General features: G+C 38.7%; 1 protein-coding gene across 1 annotated transcript in view; it reads left to right on the top strand.

Moving 5' to 3' along the window:
* ERICH1 (glutamate rich 1) overlaps positions 1 to 24,155 on the top strand; it is a 67,068-nt gene that overhangs the window by 19,454 nt on the left and 23,459 nt on the right. The window contains exon 3 of the mRNA XM_059468565.1: positions 10,504 to 10,638. Coding sequence (XP_059324548.1) covers positions 10,504 to 10,638 — 135 coding nt within the window. The remainder of the gene's footprint in view (positions 1 to 10,503; positions 10,639 to 24,155) is intronic.

Raw genomic sequence — 24,155 nt, 5'->3', positions numbered from 1 at the left:
TAGGCATGGAGAAAACATGCAGAGATGTCATGCTTCTTCTGGACCCCAAAGAAGAAGAGTAGTCATATCTTTTTGCTTGAAAAGAGAAATTTTATATTTTTTAAAAACAAACCAACCACATCAAAACAAAAAACCACAGACAAATACAAACCCCGCCCCCCCCCCCAAAAAAACCCAAAACAGCCAACCAAAAATCTTACCACCCAAACCAAAACAAAGCACTTGCCTGTGTGCCAAATTTTAGTTCTAGGGCATAGATAGTAAGATACACCTTCCCTTTGGATTATAGTTGTCCTAAATAGTTTTTTCCCTTTTGTACCAAAATACTTAGTAAGAAAATGTGTGTAACCAAAGTAGGAATTCCTATCCCCCAGAACAATTAGAAAATACTTTCTAAACATTTCCCCCCTTGAGGAACTTGATTCATCTGTTGCAAGAGCAATCATTTTTAATTTCAAAAGATGTAGTAAAAGATTTTTTTCCTACTTCAGCATAAAATTAGAGGGTCTAGATTACATTTTTATTACCTTAAGCCATTTTAAAGTTCCACGCAAGTAATGAACCTGATTGTTGTGAAAGGCAAAGCATTAAAAGAGCAAATGGAGAGTTGAAAGCTCCTATAATAAGAGAAATTTTCCCTTAACTAAGGATATTTTGTGAATATGCTGCCTTAAAAATACTTTAAAACTTGCTGTATCACAGAAATAAAAGTATCTGGGAAAAGACTGAGCATTTCAAAATAGAAATTGCTCACGTGGTTATGGGCTTTGGCTAAATTGTATCCCAAGGTTTTGTTAGTTTTTGACCTTTGTTAGGGCCAGATCTTCTTGCAACCAGGATTAATATAGTGAAGTCATGAGGTTTGCAATTCTGTGATTTCTTTATTTTTTTTGTTGGTATTTTAAAACCTCAGTAATTATTTCTAATAGCTTTGTAGTATATATTCAAAAGTGGCGTGCATGCTTCTAACGAGAGATTTGCTAATTGTGGAATTGGCACAGAACGGGTCAGGTTGGAAGGGACCACAGTGGGTCATCTGGTCCAGCCTCCCTGCAAGCAGGGTCATCCTGGAGCACATGGCCCAGGATTTCATGGCCTCTCTGGGCAATCTGTTCCAGTGCCTGGTCACCCACACAGTAAAGTTCTTCTTCCTCATCTTCAACTGGAACTTCCTGTGCATCAGTTTCTGCCCATTGCCTCTTGTCCTATTGCTTGACACCACCAAGAAGAGCCTGGAAATGTTCTCTTGACACCCCATGCTTTAGATACTGACACACATTGATGAGGTCCCCTCTCAGACATCTTTTCTGGAGGTTCCCTCAGCCTTCCCTAGTATAAGGAAATGGCCTCCTTAGTCTCTGACCTTTTTCTTGGTCAGAATTATAACTACTTTTTATAAGACTTGGAATTTACTGATCAGTATTTAGCATCTTCCTTATAAAAATGAACATTTCAGAGTTGCTGAAGAAGGATAATTGCATTCAAGCTAAATATATGTCAGTATAAATTGTGTTGTGCCACTTTTGATTTTTGCTTTTTCCCTAATTCTGAAAAGGGAATCTGAAATGCAGAGAGCCTAGCCAGAGTTTGGATCTTATGGAGATAACTTAAACTTTCCTTCTCCTTCATTTATTTAAGTAAGAAATAGTGAGGAATGTTACAAAGCTGTTGCTAGTAATAGGTTTTAGTTTTCTAAAAAAGCTGGAATCCATGTTATGTTATATAAATGGACAAAACACAATTTACTACTTATTAATTAAATAAAAATGTGAATGTCTTATCAAATGTGACCTATTCCAGCACTGTTATCCTATGTGAGGAATTCATGTCAAAATTCAGTACAGCTGTGTGATTATTTTGTGTTCTCCTTATTTGTTCCACTGAAGTTATTGATGCTGGCAGTGTACTGCATTTGAATCATTGCTAGGACACCAGGACCTGTGTCCTTCCTCATACAAATCCTGTCTTCCTGCAGCCGTTTTACTGTAGAAAACTTAAGCTGGTGACAGAAATGCCTAGGAGACAAAACTTGTCTAAAAATATGCATGAACTGCCCTGCCTTTTAGTTGATCAAATTGATGAAGTGCTCATGGTTGAGAAATTAAATTCTAGCAGTACTTAATGCAATAAACAACTTTAGAGACTTGTTAAACAATTCAGCTTTGCTTTAGTTAATTACTTTGAAAAGCTGTCTATTGTGAATAAGTTAAAGAGCAATGGAGATTATAATTATTGTACAATAAAGTGTTGTCACACACTCTTATAGTCTTTTCTCAAGGGTTTAAAAATTCTCTCATTGCATGGTATATTACAGTGCTATTGTGCTGTGCAAATGGAACAGATGTATGCAGGAGTTGAGTATTTGGCTGAAGATACCAGCCCCTGGTGGCTCTGGTAAAAATGGTGCCTAGCCAGTTTTACAAGCCAGTATAGCTATGTGCTTTAGGGGAATGTAGAAATCTGGGGTTTAGGGAGAAGGGAAGAAAAATTCCAAAACCCAGCCTAAAAAAACCCAACCAATCCAAATCCCACAAAAAAAAAAAACCCAAAACAAAAAAAAAAAAAAAAAAAAAACAAACCACCAAACAAACAAACAAAATCCACCACTCTTCTCTCTGTTCAGACTGAGTGGGCTGTGTGTATAATATCTGTAACTTCGGTTTGTGACAGAAACAGTTCTCTTGTTGTCTTCAGTTCCTATAGCAATGCTTTTCTGGGTTTTGGAGGGGTTGTTTGCTGCTGATTGACAGATTCCTTCCTTTTCCAGTGTTCTTATGTGTATGTGCTAACTCCTCCTCTTCTACATGTTCATTGCAAGCAGCTTAGCTGTCATAGGGAGAGCTGCTGGTCTCTGTGAGGCTTCTGTGAGCTACTGGCTGAGCTCTGTCAGAAGCTCATCTAACAGTGAGTAACAGTCACCTACATAGAGGATAAAATGCCAGCTTTTGTTCTAACTGTTAACAAACTGCAGGAAAACTAATTATCATGGTAAAGGAAACAGAAAAATGGCTTGTTGAAGAGCTTGCTAAAATAGCCTTGTTTCACCTAGAGATGGCTGATAGTACTAAATGGAATCAAACTGCAGTGTAATAATTGTGTGTTAGCATTCCTGCTGTCCACCTTGTCTCCTTGTTTGAAATCATGTTCAGTGCATTGGTGACAGGACAGGTTGTCTCACACAGCCTGCTCCAGTTTACACTGGGGATTTTATCACTTACACTTCTATTGTCAAAATCATAGTTATTCAGAGTCAAATCCCATATTTTCTGCTGTTGCACAAGTTTGCTTTCTACTGGTGTTTCCTATCAGCTCTACCTTCTAACAATTTGAAAAGTGGAAATGTTTATAACGTGAGCTTGGTACTGAACTATGTTCTGAGCAAATACTTTTCTATAATATTTTGTGCTTTGCATTGTTTTTTACACAGATGAGAAGGGACTGTTACCAATAACTTCTAGTTATGGAATAGAAAATGTGAGTTTAGAGGTGCAAAAGCTTTTAAACTTTAAATTTTGTATGCTTTTACTTTTATGAGCACATCTATTTATTTCCCAGTCTTGTTTCAGGTACGTTCCAGTAATGACATAATGACTTCATCAGTGAGGATAATTAAATAATTGCAACTTAGGCATGGCCTTTTAGATTCAATGTTGTTGCATTTATTTTTTTTTAAGGATTGATTAACAGGGATATATTTGGCTTTTGAGAAGTGTGTTGAACAAAGAAGATTTGCAGCAGGAGAAGTAATTGAGCTGGATACTAGCATAGCATTAAGATAACTTTATGTTCCTGCTTATAGAGCTAGAAATCTTCAACATCTAATCAAAATATTGCATATAGTCATATACCAGGGCATATTTGGGACACTTACACCATTTAGCTGTATAATTTGTTTCATCATTACCTGCTATATTCAACTTTCAGAAAACAGATAACAGCAAAAATTTAATTCCCCCATCTGCTTGTAGTCAGATTGACGTCTGAAAAGTGTTCTGTTTCTTGTTTTCCTCGATCCCTGGTTTTTCCATGCTTCAGTCTCACTTTGTTTTATGTTTAGTTTTCGTTACTTTTTCCAAGGAAATGTAGATATTTTAATGGTTCATAGGTAAAAAGCAAAAGAATCTTCCCCAAATCATGAGTGAGAACAAGAGTAAGAAGGATTTGCACTTAATCAGTTTTTTCTCTGTGACAAAAAATGTCTGCCTCAGTTTATTGACCTCAGTTTCCTTTTGAAGTTTTTGGTTTTTGACTAGTGGAAGGAAAACACCATGATGAGGAAGTACTTCTGAGGATTTTCTCATTTCATTTTCTTCTTTCAGTGCTCTTGTCCAGTATCCTCTGTAATCTACACTTTCTCTTTTCAATGAACTGAAGAATTTCTGGGAATGTGGAGAGTCAGAAGGGAAGTAGTTATGCACTAGATTGAGTTTCAACTGCTGCAGGGCACAAGTGGTATACACCTTAAGAACTGGGAGCAGTTGTCTGTAATATGGCTAGGACTCTAAAAAATAACACCCTGGGAATTCAGTGAAAACATGCTTTGCTTGAATATCAAAGGATAGTGGACTTGATTTTGTGTAAACATAACTGAATAAAGTAACAGAAATTAAGGTCAATCAAAAAATTCAGTACTGCTGTCTGCATAATGTTGTGACCATCACTATTTGAAAAAGAGGATTGGAATAAGTGTATTGTACTCCTTCCCCACTATGTTCTCCAGCAGTTGCTGCTTAAGGATTCTCTGAGCCAGAGGACATGTATCTCTTAAATTAAAAGACTTGTCTTTTATCACTTTATTGTTTAAATGTATATAATTGTGTAATTTCGAATAGAACTTTAAATTTTGACATTTTATTTGACAAAGAGGGGAATTTGTCCTTCCATAAAGAATAGCAGACATCTTCAGAATTAAAAAATTTCACAGCTCTGAACTTTGCAGAAGAACAAGCTTCTTCAGCATTCTGTTACATGTATTGATGCTAATAAAATATATGACAATAAAAACACAGTATTTGAGATAACTGGCTATCTGAAAGTCATTCAGAAAACTTTTTTTTTTTGTATTTAGAAAAATAGGGAGAATCTTTGGAAGGAATATATATTTTATCTTCTGTCAAGAAGTGGTGTGAGTGACTGCTCTTGTTTGTTCCAATTTAGTAAGGATAATGAAGTAGAGTCTGTAGTGACTGGTAGCATTTGTTCTTTTTTTTTTTTTTTTTTTTGTTTTCCACCCAGTGTGACTTCTCTAGTACTGAGGGAGAGAATACTGTTGAAAACCTACTGTGGTCAAGCAGTAGGAGTTCCACCCTCCAAGGAAAAGGAGCATACTTTCCAATTGCACAGAAGACAAAAAGCTTCTGTCTGGAAGCACTCTAGTGTGTGTGAGACGAGCACAAGGCTGTGCTGAGTCAGCCTGGGAACTGAGGTTGTTTGTACATAATGTAGCACCTCATGTCCCTGAGGTTACTTTATTGTATCTTCTAGACTGGAATAGCTTGATGTCCAGGAACTTGGGTATTGTCTGAACAAAAATGAGTACACATTGAGGAGTGGGTAGGTATTTAGGTTCACTGGAATTGTACATGCAATTGAAGGATATTTTGATGTGTTCACATCGATCAACAGGAAAAGTATTTATTTTTCTGTACTGTAGTTCAGGAGGACACTGAAGGTATGTACAGCTAGTCACTGATACCTCCTTTGGTACACTTCAGTTTATGAGGTTTTTTGAAGGAGACGACTCTTGCCCAGGATTTGAATCCTGTCTTCATAGATGCTTGTCTTGCTAGTCAATGAAGGGAAAGTTATTGTGTACAGATAACAAGGTCTTTATGTTCCTTGGGAATTGTAAGAATTTTGGGGTCATAGTCTCACTTGTATGCAATAAAAATGAGGAATAGCTATAATAGGGTCATATTCTATCTTACATACTAAGTAAAATCATACTTTAATACAAAATTTTAAAGGGAAATAACAGACCTCATTCAAGCCTTATTTTTGTCTGGTCATATCTACTGTAACACTGCACAGAAAATACCTACTACCAATAATGACTTTTGTAGAGGATATGACACTGAACTACTCAGACCTTGATTCAGCATCAATTCCTCATTTCCTGTGTAGGATGGTTTAGGAGTGGTACTCCCACTAAAAAGAAAACCATCAGCTGCTCCCCTCTACTTTTCCACTGGGAGACAAAAGGCAGAGGTCATCGCTGGAAAGAACAGTTTAATGGAAACAGCAATGAGATAAGAAAACAAACAGTAACAGCAACAATGCTAATAACAATAATGTACAAAGAGAGGGTGGTTGCCGTGCAAAATGTTCACCCAGCCCAGGACACTGAAAAACGATGGCATAAAGCTCTTCTGCCTGACAGGCATTCCCTGTGACTGGAAAGGAGCGTCTTTCTTGGAAGCAAGAGCCCCTGGAAGTGACCTAAGGTGGCACTGAGTAACATTGGTGTGTTGGCCATGTCCTCTGGGCACAGCTCAGGGCAGCCCAGAGCTCCTGGATCAAGTAGTCAGGTGGGCTCAGGCTACCCAGCAGCTTGTGACTACAGGCATGTGCCACTGCACCTGGCTGCTGTAAAACATAATTAACTGTCCTGGCCAGAACTAGGACAGTGTGCTGTTCTTTAAAGACCTATTTTTGGAGATGAACTTTTTCCATCTGTTTGGAAAAATGATAACTGGGCGTTTCCAAGGGGTAATTTTGTGGAAAAGATCACAATCTTGGTAAGATTGGGCTAACTTACAGTTGTTTGGGGGAGGAGGGGGAGCTGCAGGATTTTCTGTCTTGACTTGGATTCTCTGTTTGCTCTTATGAGTTCTGCCTTGTGGGAACTTAAACTTGGGTGAGTTATCAAAGCTTTTTGAGTTGCAGAGAAGCACTTCACAAGTAAGACAAAGTTTTTGTCTTGATTGAAAAACTTTACAGGGTCCTGGTGTCCAGTCACTGGCAGTGGGACTTCTTTGAGGGGAGGCCAGGGATGCCCTGTGCTGGACACAGCCAGTTCCAGCCCACCCACTGCAGGGCACAGCTGAGCCCACAGCTGAGGCAGGGGCACCCAGGGGACACTTCTTTAAGAAATGAGAAAACAATCCCAAGACAGGAAGGAACTAAACGGAGTGGCAACAGTGGAAACCCTAGGGTCAGAGGAGGAGAAGGTACTCTGTTGTTGAGTAAATATTCCTGAAGGATGGCAGCCCATGGGAAACCCCTGTGGGGGGAAAGTAAGGAACAGCAGAAACTTCGAAACATTACCCCCACCTCCTTGTACTGCTCTTTCTCTCTGAAGGAGCTGGGTATGACCTGCAGTGAGAAGAAATAGGGGTGAAGTTGGGAGTGAAAAGAGCCATTGAGGAAAGATTTTTGTAGTTGTGGTCTCCTTGTTGTTGACCCGTGAGCTCTCTTAGTCCTGTTCACCCCATTGTAAGCCAGCCCACCCTCAGCCGGCTGAGGGGAGAGTGAGTGAGTACCTGGTGTTGGGCTGCTAGTCAGGGCCAACCCAGCACAGAACCTCAAAGTGATTCAGTCTCTGTCCAAGGTTTAGTCTTACAGCAGGCTGAGGACCCAGACTATGAGCCTGTGCTCTGGCTGTGTCTATGTCTGAGGTGTGCCTAACCATGCTTGGTGTTCAGGCAGCCTGGAAACTGTGCTAGTGCTAAGTGCCACCATTCTGAGCTGTGAGTAGGGGATAGTTTAAAGATGCTGAAAAATAAACTTAACAAAATGCAGAGGCTACCTGAGATGACTGACTGACTGGGTAGTTGACAATTCTGTATGGCTGGAAGCTTTACCTTCAGCTCCTTCTAAAAAGATCTGATACTGGGTTGTAGTAAGATAGTAAGAGATAACATAGCTGTTAGTTAGCTCCAAGCAACTAACATGCTTGGAGGTGTAATGTTGGTAATGGCGTGGTGTAGGATGCCTTTCCCTACTCTGTGCACAAACCACCACATGGAGTTTCATGCTGTGGATCTCTGTGTGGGGAGCATGAATAGAAGCTAGAGAGTTTGAAAACATTTATTCTGTATTCTTGGTTTGCCTTAAAGAAAAATGTTTACTCTTTTGGGGGCATTGTAAATGACCTTTAGCTATTGGAGCTTTTTTTTCCCATAAAATAAAACTTCAGAAATGGGATTAATTACTTCTAACTAGTAAAAGGGGAGGATTCTTAAGTATCTCTAATATCTGTTAATTTTGTTAATCAAAAAACCCTCTTTATGTCGCAGTTTTATAAGCTCGGCCATTTTCTTTGCAGCAATGTTTGACTTTGTTTGACCAACACATCTCTTCTTGGCTCAAGGAGACTCTGGCCTCAGGCTACAAAAATCCAGATGTAGATATGGTAGCAGTTTGGTTTAGCACACTTGCACAAGATTAGCGAAGATTAATTCTTGATTTATGAGCTTGCAAGCTTCTTAAAGATGCAGCTGGTGTGAATAAATATGTAATTTGGAGATTCCCGTTTAAAGAGGTAAAATAAAAAATATAGTCTTGAGTCATCATTCATTTCCATAGAAGGATTTGTAACTGTTCTTCCTTGTAGGATTGTTGTTACAGATGGTTCCTCAAATTCTGTTATGTGTAACTATTTTGTCTAGAAGGTTATTATCTCAATATAGTTACTGCTTATATGATTAAAAGATTTGAGTTTTTTAAGGCTATTGTAAATTAAGTTTAGGGTTTTCCTGATGATCTTTGTTTTACAAAACCTAAATAAAAATGTAAAAAAAGGGAAACTTGAAATCCTTCAGAAGGGAATAACTTAAACATTTATACATCCTTATAATTTTAAACTGTCACTAATTAGCAGTTCATCATTAATCAACCTGAATGGGAGAGAAAAAGTCAATGCAGGTACTTCTAGTTCAATGATTTGGCATCATCTACGTGGAAAGGATCTGCTGAAGAATTATCCCATGTTAATTTTTAATGGATTTTTTCCAAAGTGCATAGTTGCTCTTCATCGTTCTCTATTATTTCTTTCCCTTTATTATCCCTCTAAGTAAGTATTATCAATACTGGAAACTTTCTGGCTCATTCAAGAAAAAGATGATATTATTCTAATGTGTTTTCAAACCAAATTTATTCCCTCATGATGAAAACAGTAGTGTTGTTTTCAGAAGTACTTTGAATGCTCAGAAATGAATATTTGTTTTTGAAGTAAACTGTCTGAGAAATGTGAGTGCATAGTTAAATTCTGCATTAGAAATATAGAAGTAATTCTCATTGGGGATCTATCAGATGCAACCCCATTTTAAATATTTAGGAGTTAGTCCAACCACAGTTGCACATAGCTACACCTCGGTGATCGACTTGGATCATCTGGGACCTTCAAACGAGTTTGTGGTGTAAGGAGGTTGATTCTGTCCACCTGCCAGAAATGTTTTTATTGTATATCATTTTAACAGCTAGCTCTGTGTTTTAGGGAGACAAATTGCCCCCAAAAAGGGAAGGCTAGTGCTGTGTCTGTGCTGACTTACAGAGCTGGCTGAGTGTTAAAAAACCCAACAAAACAATAACAAACACAACCAAAGAAGCCCAACAATCCAAAATTAAAAAAAAACTTCACACTGAGCCATCTAAAACTACGTTGCAACATCTGGAGACACCTGAAATCCTGGCCTTCTGGAAAGGTTTTTTCTCACTGTGGTTGATCTCTGTTGTTGTCACTACTCTGCGCAGAAATAGTCTGACTTGGTGTGAATGGAGCAGAGGTGTGTCTGTCACTTCTTTTCTGGTGAACAAATGAGGTTTCTACTGCTGCTCTTACAGGTACTTTTAAATACCTTTCAAAGGGGAAACAAATCATGCAAAAACAGACTGCTGCCATCAACACAAATAGTTTCCTATGCCGTGAAATAGTTGGAAAGCTGGCCCTTGGCACTTCCCCTCCTGCCCCAGAAAGAAGTAGAGCAGGATGAGGAGGTGAGTCCTCTGGGGCAGGCACTGCTGAGGCTTAGTCAAGTGTGACTTTGAAACTTCTTTATCTTTGCCCTTCAGAGAAGTATAGGCTGTGACTAAACAGTGTGCAAATGGACAAACCACAGTTTGTGATTCTTTTTCTGTTGCTTCTGTCACTTCCTAATAAGCTTCCATCCCTCCATCCCTCCATCCCTTCATCCCTCCATCTTTTGTGAAGCAGTTCTTAAAGAAATAGTGTGCTCATGCTGAATAGGGAAAAAATGTTTAGTCTCTCTTAAAATATCACTGTAAGCGGAAGCTTCTTTTGAAGATACAGGAGAAGATTTATTTGTCTGATACAATAGAAAAAAAATGTTTTTGGTATAAAGAACTAACCCACGGAGTGTTTGATTATTTGTAGATGCAATGAAATTTGATGCAGTTCTTTTGGTCATAGGGTAATTTCTGTGTTCCTCAGCTGACCTTCTGTAAGGATTTTCAAGATCACTTATTGCTGTAGTTGGAAAAACTTCAGAAAATCTGTAGTGAGACCAATATTGAGCCAGATACTTTGGATTTTCCTTTTTGTAGATAAGGATGCTACAGTCACGTCTCCAAGAAGAGTTTACGCAGTGGATCTTCCTCCAGAGGGTTATGTTGCAGTTACTCCAGATGCTCTTAGTAATGCAGTTTCTGAAAACTCTGGCAGTAGTGCTGACTCAACAGGTAAGGTTGCATGGTTGTTACTGTAATTAATTTTTCAGAAGGGAAACTTCTTAGCAGCTCTTATCAAGTAGATTCAGACTGCAACAATAAGGCATTTAAACTGTTGCTGCCAGTGGGTGTCACTGTTTTGCAATGTAAGCACAATGAGGACGTGCTTCCCTATGGCTTCATTTCCATTGTTTGGGGTTTCTGGACTAGATTCAGCGTTTGGTGGTAGCCATGCAGTGCCACAGATCTTATGAAGTTATGTAGAACCTAACTTAGGACAAAGTCTTTAGCTCCTCCCACTCAAGTGGCATGTGTACTCATATTATGCCTGCTCGCAGTCAAATTATTTTTAAGGATAAGTGTTAGATAAAACTGTCTTACTATGTCTGCCCTTGATGTTTTGAGGAATTCAGTAAAGGCTTAACAATCTTTTAAATTTGCTTCTCTCAGAACAGGTATTCATCATTGGAGTTGGTAGGGGGGTGTATCAATCCTTTAATGTTGAAAAGATTTCTGATGAGAAACTGTGACCATATAACTTCAGAAACAATATTTGATGTTGTCAAAGGATACAAGAGAAGAAGCACAGAATCTGTAAAGTGGATTCTAAGTTGACCTCAGTTAAATACATGGTTTTCTGAATGACGTTGCCAGAATTCAGTTGATTCTGTCTGTCTTTAGAAAGAAGTGCCAAGCTTAGACAAGACAAATGAATTTAGTTTTTTCAATTGCTGTGTTCCTGTGGATGTGTTTGTCCAGAATTGTGTATCACTGTCGTTGGCCACTAGGGACATTCTATAGCAAAGAAGATACCCAGGTAAGGCAGCTGAAGTGAAACACCTGATAAGCAGCAGTTATTAAACTACAGTGTCAGTTTCAGCCTGGAGATTGCCTTAAATGCAAGGAAAACCTGAGATATAACTTGCAGATATAGAAAGGCAAATTCTGCTTGTCTTTGCAAACAGTACCCACAGGGGTGAATTTTGAGCTTGGAAATTTGGTCTATAGTCTGTTCTGAGCTCCAGTCAGAGTCTGAGTACAAGTAAGGCTACCAAAGTAGCTCAAGGGACTGAAACAAAATACAGGATGACAAAGGGCATGTCAAGAATGTTCTTCCTTGGTATGCAGTGGTTTAAAGACCATTTTTGAGTGACAAAGAAGTAATTTCATCAGAGTAACATAAGAGTAGATCTTAATAGTTTTTGGATTATGAATGGAAAGATGTTCTAATTTAGAGCTTCTAGGTTGTGCTCTTCTCAGTTACATAGCATTCATGTTTGTAATTCAGAAGCTGTTTCTAGTTTACCCTTAACTTTGTTTAGTTGCAGAACTGTCTTTGGACAGTTCACTGGGTTTCTCTTTCCCAGCATGTCAGATTCAAGCTGCTTATTGTGATCTTGAAGCATCTTTTCTCTCTTTCCATGCCATATAATTTCTGTTTATTATTTCATGTACTTTCCTTTCAGATATTAGAGGAATGCTTCCTCTTCTGTGTTTTGCTGATAAGACTAAATGAAGTCTCATAGTACTTTGTAGGTAAATTCACTTTTATGCAGGGACTTAAGTTGCTTTTAAGTAAAACACTGGCATAAATACTGAACACTGCAGATATATCCTTACAGCATTAGCATGGAATTTTTGTGGCAAATTTACTCAGCTGCTGTTTAAAATCTATGAATAAATCAGATTATGTGTGGTGCATATTAGATGTTGCAGCGATACAGTATTATACATAATTAGATGTTAGATACATTGCAAAGCAGTTAAGCAGAACAGAATTTAGGGTTGGGTTATATTGTCTCTTTTTAGAGTCATATAAATACCTGCCTGGTTTTACAGTGGATAAAGTATTGAACAATGGCTTCATATGCTCATTTTTTAGATTTAATATCTTCATGTAGTATTTCAAAACCAGTGTACTGAACCATGATAGTAAGTAGACTTCTGGTGTTGCTTAGTGATAGTATTAAGTGTTGGATGGAGAATGCTCTTAGCTGATCCCAGCTTCACTGTTCAGGAAGAGTAAGTTTTGGGTTTTAGCTACTTTTTAAACAGTTAACAAAGGATCTGGAATTCTGGGAGACTTACTTTTGGATTGGTTTGTTATTTGGCTATGCACTTTGTCATTGAATCAAGAAAAAACAAATTTGAAGTGAAGATATTTAATCTGTGGCTCTTGCTTGCTCTAGTGTTTCACAACCCTTTAATGATAGATCCTTCTTGCTGCAGTTTAGACCCTTATTTGTTTTGTCTAAATAAGGATTGCACAATTGGAGATGTGTGCTAATCTTGCAAGGGTGAGGGGACATGGTTCACTTTACTTGTGTATGTCATTTAAGCATACATATAAAACCTATTGCAGGATAAAGTCTGTAATTTCAGGTAGTGCTCATAAAATATTAAAGGAACATCTTAAACACACTATGGATTACTTAGTTTGCTCACCTAGGTTTAGTTGTATTAGATCTTTTTTGAAGGGATAAAGGAAAGCTCTAATGAGAACCTTTGACACTGAAGGAAAAAGAGGATGCATGGATGACTGTATGTATGAATATTTTTTATATATATATAAAATAAATCTGTTATGTTTAGAATTGTGCCAGGTATTCCCAAAGGATCAGCTCCATAAAGTGAAGCTGAGATTTTGTGTATGCATTGTTTTAATCCTGATACTATTTATATGATATATTTTATATGGCAACAGGTAACCTTCCACTGTTTCCTAAAAATGTAAGCATATTGTTTATGTACTGGATAAGAAAAGGTTCCTGTGTCATCCTTTTCTAGCCCAGAACTAAGGGGAATTAATGATATGGAAATTCAATTTAAAAAAAATCTGACTCAAAAATTAATTTCATTGTTTACCAAATTTTCATTGTTGTCTCATGAAAATAATATGACTCTATTTTAGGATTATAATCTTTCAGTTATGCATCACTGTGATTTGCTGTGTCCTCTCAATAAATTAAAGAAAGCAAACATGACATGATTGTCAAGAGAAATGGATGTGCCATGGCTGATGTTTCGTTGTGGTAAATTGCTGTGTGGAAGACCAAAATATTCAGTCACTAAAGTATGTATTTCAACATCAGCTGCTTTTGAGAAATGGTTTAGAAGTTGAAGTTAATTAAAATTATAAAATAATTTCTTATCAGCTCTAAAATGTGTTTGGGTTTTTCTATTATTATTGTTGTTTAAACTGCTAGTTCCATTACGGTTGATGTTGTCAGGATGAAATTAATGATGTCCAGAATAGCTTCTGAACAAAAGGGGAGAGGAAAATTCAGGTAGTCTCTTATGTGTCTGTAGCATCTTGATTCACTTAAAGGCAGCCATTTCAGGAAGATTTAAGCCTGTATTTGTTTTTAAGAGATGCTGTGATGAATCATGTGTTGACTGCTTACGTTCTTGGCAAGTGGTTGGGAATGTGATACTTCACAGAAGCACACCAAGGGAGCAATATGTTTAAAGCAGCTAAGGTCAGCAGCAAACTTTTTTCACTGGTAGGTAGCACCAGTTGTGAAACTCCAACATTATGAATCTTTTTGTAGCCTTCAAACCAGAGGACTCATTAGACCCTTTAACTTAATCTTCTGTGGCTGTTAGAGAGGTCTTACCCCATGTTGTGTTCAGCACTTTGTGTTTAGAAGAAACCAAACCAAACAAAAATCAATTCACGTTTCAAAGATGTCACAGAGGCTCCACTGCTTTCTGGTGCTAACAGTTAATTGGTCTCACTCTATTGAATAAAAAAAAATTGAAAATTCCTTTTTCTGCCTTCTTCCATTGAAATGAAGGGCCTCTATTAACTAGGATTTTCTTGCCTCAAAGAAGCACAGTAATCAAGTCACCATTAATCTTTTTGATTAAACAGGTTCATTTGTGCATTGGTCTAAGATATCTACTTCAATCCTCAAGTCATATTTGTAGATCCTTTAGGTATCACCATTTTCACAGCATCTTTTTAAGAATATAAACTACTGCATATAGTATTTGTGTTTCTTTACCCTTTACCCTTGAAAAAACTAATACTATATTAATGTTTTAGATATGTTTTCGAATTAATCAGAGGGTATGATAGTAGACAAAAGCTACAATAAGCAGTTAACTAAAAAAGTCTTCTGCTTTAATTCCAAATCAGCTCATTCATATATACAGTTATCTCAGTGATATTATAGTAAATATTGTTTGTGTCAGGCTTCTTAACTGTAAATCAAAATGTTTAACAGTACTATTGGTACTTATTTCAAATAAAAGAGTTCAGGAAAGAATTCAACATGAAATAAACTCAACTTCTCTTGAAAACAAAGTAGTTTAAGAACACTTGCTTTTCTGACTCCTATATTTGAGAGAAGAAGCTATAAAAAAACCTCCTGCAAATCAGGTTGTCTCATAGTGCCTTCTGTCAGCTGCTCCTGCACTGGCTGTCCAGGGTCTTGTGGCAACTTCTGTGAGAATATCCAATACTTATAACAAGACTAATTGGAGGAATTGTGGCAGCTTCAGAGTAAGGATTCTGCATTTGCAAACTAAACATAATAAAATTCTTTCTGGTTTTGTTCTTTTTTTAATAGAATTACAAGTCTTCTAAAGGATTCTTATGAACAAAAATCCTATCTAATTCATTACTTCTTTAAGTGTACCTGAATAATGAAAAATGCTACAGTACAGCTCTTAGCAGAATAGCCAGTGTTTTGCTGCACAGGTGAACCAAATCATATTTCAAATCATAGCATAAATAAGTGAATGGGATTGATACACAGATGTGTAGCTTGTTTTTTACAACTTGCTGGAAAAGAAAGGTTTTACTGTTCTGCTTTCAGCTACTTTTATAACTCTTTGAGGTTAGCTTCTCTTTCCTTCTCTCATTAGATTTGTTACCATGGGTCTTTCCTTTTCTAGTAAGGGTGGCATGGACTTGCAGGTTGAAAACATACTGTGAAAGAATTATTACTTTAAAAAGTTTGTTTCAATAATTATTCAGCAGGAAGGGATTATATGATAGTTCGGGCTCTTTTGTATTTCTAATAGTTAGGCTAAGTCTTTATAATTTTTATTGATGACTTCCCCTAGTTCATTTTGGGTGTTCTGGTTTTAAATTTCTGCCTGTTTGGATGCCACTGTTTAGTATTAAAACAATATATCTTTGCATGATAAAATTATATGTGATAACATTTTGTAGTTTAGCTTTGTCCTTGCAGAAATCAGTGTATTGCTCCCAGTTTGTGAATGGCAGATTTTTCTGAGCCGTCAACAACTTCAGAAATTCTCATGTGGCTGTCATCATCAGAAAGCAAACTGTAGTAACAATGACACCTCTGTTGAGGTTGTTACTATGAGCTTTTTCAAAATGTTGTGGTGTTTAGAGATTAATCAATAGCTTGGAAGGAGAGATGTCTGTGAGGTTAAGAAACTTTCTTCTCTACAGCCTGTTTCTTCTTCAGCTTAAATGCACTTGACATTTTGGAATCAGTTACAGTGAAAGATGCCACAAACAAGTAGAGATCTAGGACAGCTGTAGCTGAAGAATTCTGTACTTAGATGTTTTTTTCCTTCAATATCCTCTTGGCAGACCTTGTATTTGTTGATAGATGCAATGACATTCCTTAATAAGTAAAATCACCACGGTTTTCTTTCTGAAATTGAATAAGATTAAATAACCATTTTTATTTCCAGAGTTCAGATAAAGTTTTAATAATTTGTTAAGTCTGGCTTAATTTTTTAGAAAAAACAGAAGTTTAGATCCAGTGATGTTTATATGTAGACTGACATTGTTGTGAGTTGATTGCATCACTGGAATTATATTAAAAGTTAAGAAAGACCTAAATCAACTTCTCTAATACTGCTTTGGAAAATTTTTTATTTCTTTTCTATCTGAACAGGAGAAGATTTCCTTTTTAAAGTGACACCTGATTTAAGAGTTGTCAAGGATTCTAGTTAGGAGTTTAACTTTTATCATACTTAATTTCAAGGAATTAAGTGTATGCTTGAAAGAAGATGCTTGCTGATGTACTTGGATTGCAAAAGCTGACTTAGTGTAGTGCTGTATTCTTGGAAATATTTCTAGTGTACTGAGTGTGATACAAATTATAAACATTTAAGGTGTAACTTGGGCAGGCACTCAGGAAAACCTCTCCTGACTACCAGTGTCCTGGAGTGGTGTTACCGGCAAATTCTGTGCTCTGTCAAGCAGCCAGCTAGAGCAGAGTAATCACTTCTCCTGATTTCATAGCAAACAAGTTTGAACCTCCTGAAGGTGAGTGTAGAATTCACCTAGAGATTCACTGCTATCCTCTGAGGGTTTTAAACACAGGACTGGGCTATCAGTTGAAGTTGTAAGTATGACTCACTAATTTAGGTTTATATACAATGTAGAAACCAGTCATTTCTAACTACCACTGTCTGTAACTATTTACATCTTCCAAAGGCCAGTATGTTCACAAGCATATGGGACTATTGCAGAACGCATGGTACAAATCATGAGTTGTTAATGTCACTGTTCAGTATTTCTTGTGATAGTGTCTGACATTAACATGTTGGCAGACCTCATCAAAACAAACAAACGAAGCAACAAAACAAACACACACACACAACCCCCCCTGCCCTACCCCAAACTCCCAAAAAACCCTCTGGAAGATGACTTTGAAAGCTAGATGGCAAAGAATTCTGCCTCAGATATTTAGCTCAAGTTAGTGTGTGGTGCTAGGAAAGGGTGTAAATGCTGAAAATGTATTAAGGAAAAAAGAATACATGGCAATGTGATACACTGGCAATGCTTTACTTTTGCCATGGCTGCATGCTAATGGTTTATTAAAGATCCCTGATTTATATTTTTGTAACTGTAAATAAAGTACATATTTAGCTGCTATATTACTTTCTGTATGCTTCTAAAAAAGCCTCAAGTATTTCAATAACAAAAATTTACCTTTGAAATAAGCTTTCATTACTATATGTTGCTGTAGTACAGAAAATAACATACCCCTAATCCTAGTGTAGATGGTTGATGCTGGCTGGATGCCAGACACCCACCAAAGCCAATCACTCACTCACTCCCCTCTGCAACTGGACTCAGGAGAGAAAGTTTGCAGCAAAGGATTCATGGGTTGAGATAAGGACCAGGAAAGATCACTTATCAAATACTGTCACAGGCAAAACAGGCTTGAATTAGAGATAAAAAGTTCACAAACTTCTCCAGTGTGAGTCCATCTCATGATCAAGGGTTCTCTGAACTGCTGCAAAGTGAATCCATCCCTGGGGCAACAGCTTCCCTCAGACTGCTGTGGCGTGGGTCACTCTTGCACAGAGTGCAGTCCTCCAAGGACAGGCTGCTCCATCCTGGGAGCAGGGCTCCTCTCTCCACAGGCCTCCCACGGGCTCACAACCTCTTCTCAGGCATCCAGCTGCTTTGGTGTGCGCTCCTCCACAGGCTGCAGGTGGATCCCCATGGGCTGCAGGGGCACAGCTGCTTTGCCATGGCCTGCAAGGCAATCCCACCTTTGGAGCCTGGAGCACCTCCTGCCCCTCCTTCTGCACTGACCCTGCTGTCTGCAGGGCTGTTCTTCTCACATGTTCTTAACCCACTCTTTTCTGGCCCCAAATACACCTGTGCAACAACTTTTTGGTTTGATTTCTTCTTAACTAGGTTATCACAGAGGCATTACCACCATTTCTGATTGACCATCAGGTTAGCTCCACATCCATCTTTGAGCCACCAGGTATTGGCTCTGCTGGACACTGAGGAAGCTTCTGGCAGCTTCTCATGGAAGCCACTCCTGTAGCCCACCCCCACTACCAAAATCGTGGCCACACAGATCCAATACACCTAGTTTATGCCTTTGCATTTTAACAAAGTAAAGAGGATGCTGGGCTGGATCCCAGAGGAGAGATGTGTGTTTAAGCAGAGCAAGAATTCACCAACAAGTGCATGTTTAATGAGGCATGCCGACTCAGGTAATTTCCTTCACTTTCTGTGGTAGTTCTTTGACCTTCATCTTTTCCTATTCCTTTGTGCTACAATTGGTGTCTCAAATAGAATCTCTTCTCATTACATGTCCTTAAGTCTGAAGGTAATTTGATTAAAGTAAATTCTGAAGTCAGGTGACAGCATTCATAGTAAGAGGAGAGGGAATTAGGGCCATTATCTTTGACTTTTGTTTTCTTGCTTTTTGTTTTATTTCAAATTACAGTGATGACAAATATTTTTCTTGAGCAACCTGTCTGTGATAGAGGAGTCTCAGGGAAAGAAGAGGCACTCTGGCTTTTTATTTTCTTCTCTTTCCCTCGTGAACATCATTTTTCCCTTCTTGCTCCCCACTGCCTGAGTTACTTCACCCCTTTCAGCTGGAGCATGCTCGCCCTTTCTCTTCCCTTGCAGCTGTGTTACAGGCTTCTGTTGTCATAGTGACAGTAAGGAATTGATGGGCAAGGAAAATAAATAGACAACAACCCCAAAAAGCTCTTTAGATTGCAGAAAAAGGCCAACACTGTTATAATTGCTGCCACCCAACAGTTTGGAAATCTTGGCACTGCCTGATTACTTTCACCTCCTTGTTTCATAATAAAAACATAATCAAGACCTAAGCTTTTGTAGTTAAATCTTTCTGGAGCAGCAGGATAAAGTCATTATGGGGCTGGATGAAGGAGAAAGGCAGAAGACAGCTGAGTCTCTGTCTGCAAGTGCCTCATTGTTCTGAATCTTAGTTCCTCACTTGTTAGAGCAGGAAATTTAATCTTAGGTTTGTAGATCTTGGGATATTTCTGATCACATGATATTTTAATTTTGGTTATCAGTTGTATAGTTGGTTGTGTGTAAAATTCTAACCTCCACTGCTCTGTTATTGCTGCTATTGCCTCTGAACCTGTTGGTATTGAACCACAGAAAAACATTGCTGTCCTTCATGTTAAGAGCCAAATATCCACTGACTGACAACACACTTACTGATTATTATGTGTGAGAAGGTGACCCTGGCTCATCCTCTTGCTGCGAGGACCCATGTTACTCTTTCTAACAAGACTTGTTTCAATGCAGGATTTTCAATTTTCAAATTGAAAATAAAATCGGGAGCAGAGGAAGAGGAAAGCCTTTTGTTAGAATAGGAACTCTGCACTCATATTACCCTGGTGTTTAAATACTCTGGACACTGTAAAAACAGAGAAAGTTTGTTTCTAGCATGAAGGGACTTAGTGTGGCTGGGTGGACAAGGAAAATTAAGACAGTAAAAAAATTTTGTGTAGTATTAACCATGGCTTTTCTTTTTCTTACACAGCTTTCTGCAATTATTTTGTATGATATTAGAAAATGCTGCTGTCTCATGTTCAAAGTCAAAATCAAGCCTACCTCATGATTTCATTTTATTGTTATTCCTTTTTTATAGCAGTAGTTGTAGTTTGTGGTAACTTGTATGCATAACAGCCACACATTGATATAGCTTCCAGTAGGCTGTCTCCATTCAGCCTCCACTGGGGAAATTTCTTGATCTCATTTCCTTTGCCTTTGAATACTGCCCTCTGCAAAGTTTACAGCCAGCAGTTTGAAAGCACTGAACAACCCTCAATACAGCTGTAACCTGTGCCAAGGAAGCTTTGAAAATCATCTTTCATCAATCTCCCATTCACAGTAGCTTTGCTAAATAATTTTGTTAGGTTCGTTCTGTTTTCATTACGTTTTATCCTTGCAAACAGAAATTGGCTCATAAGTAGAATTCAAATCACTAACAGGGCAAACTCCGCCAGAGTTTCTGTATTGTAAACTGTTGGAGAGAAAGGAAGCCCCTGCCTTCACTGCAGGCTCAGGATTGTTCAGTATTACAGGCTGTGTGTTGCCCATGCCATGCATCAGCCTCACTCACCCTCTTTCCAGCCATCTGTGTAGGGCTGAAGAAAATGGATATTGCTGTAGCAAAAGACAGAAATACCAGTGTACACAAATCTATTGCCATAATGTAGCCAAAATGCAGTACAGGCAATCTGAAGTGCATTCCAAGGATCCCCAGTTGTTTTTAGCAGCTTATGATTGAACAAAGCTGCTGCATCTCTGTACCAATAGTTCCATTTCCCAGCTGCATGGGCCGTGCCAGGTGTGGAGGAGGCATTAGGGTCAACAGGCAGTCTCTCCTGACGGAAAGCAAACCCTTCCAGCAGCTGCCCCTCTGGCTCTATCCCGCTGATGGTGCTGTATCTCACAGACTCCTCTCCTGGAATCTGAGTGTGCTCATCCTCTGGGCTGGTATAACCAGCACAGCTGTACTGACATGACTGGGTCTGCTGCTTTGCAGTGTGCTGAGCACTCAGCTCTGTAGGGGTGTAGGGGGGAGCAGGCCTTCCCTGACCTGTGGGACACTGCCAGCATCTGACACTTCTTGATGCAGATACTTTAAACAATGGCCTTGAACCTCTGGTCTTGGTGCAGCTGGTCTTAAAACAGATGAAGTTTTGTATTCTGCCTGTTTCTGTACTATTCCATAAGAGCTGGGTGACCTTACTTTCTCAAAGCTCTTTGTTTCTGGGTGCATGGATGATACTTGGAAACTACTTACTTATATCTCACCTGACTAACCCTCTCCATAGCTTGCTGTGGTGAGAGTAGGAGAGAATGCAGAAGCAGTTTCATGCAACTGTTTTTGCTTTGCTGGGATGTTGATACCAGTTTTTTACCAATCTAATTGAATGAACACAAGTAAAAGATTTCTTAAGTTGCTTTTTTTAAAAAAGAATATTTAAAAGTTGAATTCATAAATGTTAGGAACTTTGAGAAAATGCAACATAAGCTAATTTTCTGATAAGTCCAACTTTAAGGTGTGTAGAACAGGATGAAAAATAACACATGACCTAAAGTTCTGATGGCTAGAAAGGAATTCTGCCATTCAGATCTTTTTTAGTACATTACTCTCAGCAGATGTTGGTGGTGGTTTTGGAGCAGGTCCAATATGTAACACTGAACTGGATATCAGCATCCTTGCACAGAAAATTGAATTTATTTTGTTAATTTTCTTTTCACCAGCAAATAGCCATTGCACTATCACGATGCCAGATATAATATTAGATAACACATTTGTTTTGGTAGCTTGAATAGTAGGTTAGCTAGATGCAAAAATCTGAAATATAATGGACCTGTATTGGTTGCCACACCTTAAGGAGAGCCTAACAAATAATAAAGATGCATCTTAATAAACAAGATGCATCTTTAATGCACAATGAGCTTAATTCCTTTCATGCTTCTGTCTTAAATTCAACTTAAGTACTTATCTGGATGGCTTAAGTTTGCAATGTGTTCATCAACCATTCCAATCTTTTTACATTTAGGTATGCACTCTATTTGAGTAGTATATCAGCATTTCTTGAGTACTTAGAAATTGGCACATCTTTTGTCAGTCTGGACAAATAAAGATCTCTATTCTATTTTTTGATCAAGTCTGAAGATGAGAAGTTAATACTGCCTACTGCATGTCTTCTCACATATAGAATACTTTGTTATTCCCATTATGAAATAGCATGTAAGATAAATTTCCAAAAATTACAAAGGCTTGCAACACTGAATTGATAAAAAAAACAGTTCGCTGTAAAACTTTACAGAAAGTGGCTATTAACAAATACAGGAACTGTATATCATAGTTACTCAGCTAGCTTTCCAGAGGAAGCAGTGTTAAGGGGAACTCAGTGCTCAAGTATGGCACATATTCTTTTCCAGCCTTCATTCAGTATACTAAAAATCTGAGTTTGTAACTGACAAATTAGATCAGTTCTCCATTTAGACAAGGTAGCAGAATTAAATGTGCGCCTTTATTAAGAGTCATTCCTCAGAGAACTGGACTTTATTGAATGTTCAGATCTAGGCACTTGTCATATCACAAGGTGTATATAAAATAGTAATGATTTTGCTGTGGAAGCCCAAGCATATAAAGACATGAACAAAAACCTGCATACAGTAATGTAGTTGATATTGAGCCAGTGCTGATTGATCAGCATAGAGAGGCAGCAACTGCTGCAGGCTCCAGGGCTGCTCTGCAGGTCTGTAACACTTCATACCCTGAACTGCTGCAGTACAGCACATTTGTGCATGGATCTGGTTTTTTTTTTCCACCTCTTCACTGAAGCATATGAGAATACTCTACTAAACTGCTTGAATAATTAGAAGAGTGAGGCACCTAGTGATGTTACAGTAAGTGATAATAATAAAGTCTGTCTAGGATCAAACTTTCTGTTTGGAGAGCCTGTCTCTTTTTATGTGAACCCAGAAAGGGGAGTGAATATTATGGCAGCTTTTACACAGCAGTTAAATACCTTAGCTGAACTATGGCATTTTTACTGAAAAGAACATAATGTCTATCCTTCTTGTTCATCTGCCAGAGAAAAGAGGTGATTGATTCTTTGTTCAGTACTTTGTATAGTATATAGATGAACACTGTAGAGGAGAGAAACACTAATATGTTACAGCTCCTTCAGAAATAAAAATACATAGCCTTAGGATAAGTGGGAAGACTTTAAGTAATAAACCAGGGATAGAGTTCTTCCATCTCAGGGTATATATTTAATTTTGTCTTTTTTTGCCAGCTTTTCTTCTCCTGAGAAAAAATGCCAGGCTTTCTGGGTATCCTTTTCCTTTGTAGCACTTGCTAATGAAAATGATGCATTTACCTCCATGTAGTGGGTTGACCCTGGCTGGATTCCAGGCACCCACCAAAGTCTCTCACTCCCTGGACAGGGGAGAGATAATACAACAAAGAGTTCATTGTTTGAGATAAGTTCCAGAAGAGATCGCTCACCAAATACTGTCACAGGCAAAACATCCTCAAAATCTGAGGATATTATTTGAGTTTATTATTTTAAAAAATCAGATCAGGATAATGGGAAGTAAAAACAGACCTTAAAACACCTTTCCCCCACCTCTCCCTCCTTCTCAACTCTTCCTCCTCTCCAGAGGGGAACAGGGACATGGGTAATGGGGGTTATGGTCACTTCATCACATGTATCCCCTGCTGCTCAGGAAGAGGAGTCCCCCTGCTCCAGCATGGGGTTCCCCCCACAGAAGATAGTTGTCCATTAACTTCTCCAATGTGAGTCCGTCCCATGGGTACCAGTTCTCTAGTACAGGGTGCAATGCTTCAAGGACAGGCTGCTCCAGGGTGGGCTCCTCTCTCCACAGCCCTGCAGGCCCCTGCCAGGACCCTGCTCCAGCACGGGCCTCCCACGGGGTCACAGCCTCCTCTCAGGCACCCCCTGCTCCAGTGTGGGTCTCCTGCATGGGCTGCAGGTGGATCTCTGCATCCCTGTGCATCCCCATGGGCTGCAGGGGCACAGCTGCCTCACCATGGGCTGCACCAGGGGCTGCAGGGGAATCTCAGCTCTGGAGCCTGGAGCACCTCCTGCCCCTCCTTCTGCACTGACCCTGCTTGCTGTCTGCAGGGCTGCTCCTCTCATGTTCTCACCCCACTACCTCTAGCTGCAATTACAACTGTGACTGACTTTTTTTAAATTTTCCTTAGCTATGTTATCACAGAGGTGTTACCACCATTTCTCATTAGCCCAGCACA

This window comes from Ammospiza nelsoni, chromosome 3 (genome assembly GCF_027579445.1).
Source record: "Ammospiza nelsoni isolate bAmmNel1 chromosome 3, bAmmNel1.pri, whole genome shotgun sequence".
Taxonomy (NCBI): Eukaryota; Metazoa; Chordata; class Aves; order Passeriformes; family Passerellidae; genus Ammospiza; species Ammospiza nelsoni.
The sequence above is the reverse complement of the archived record's forward strand: the minus strand, read 5'-3'. Positions and strand labels throughout refer to the sequence as shown.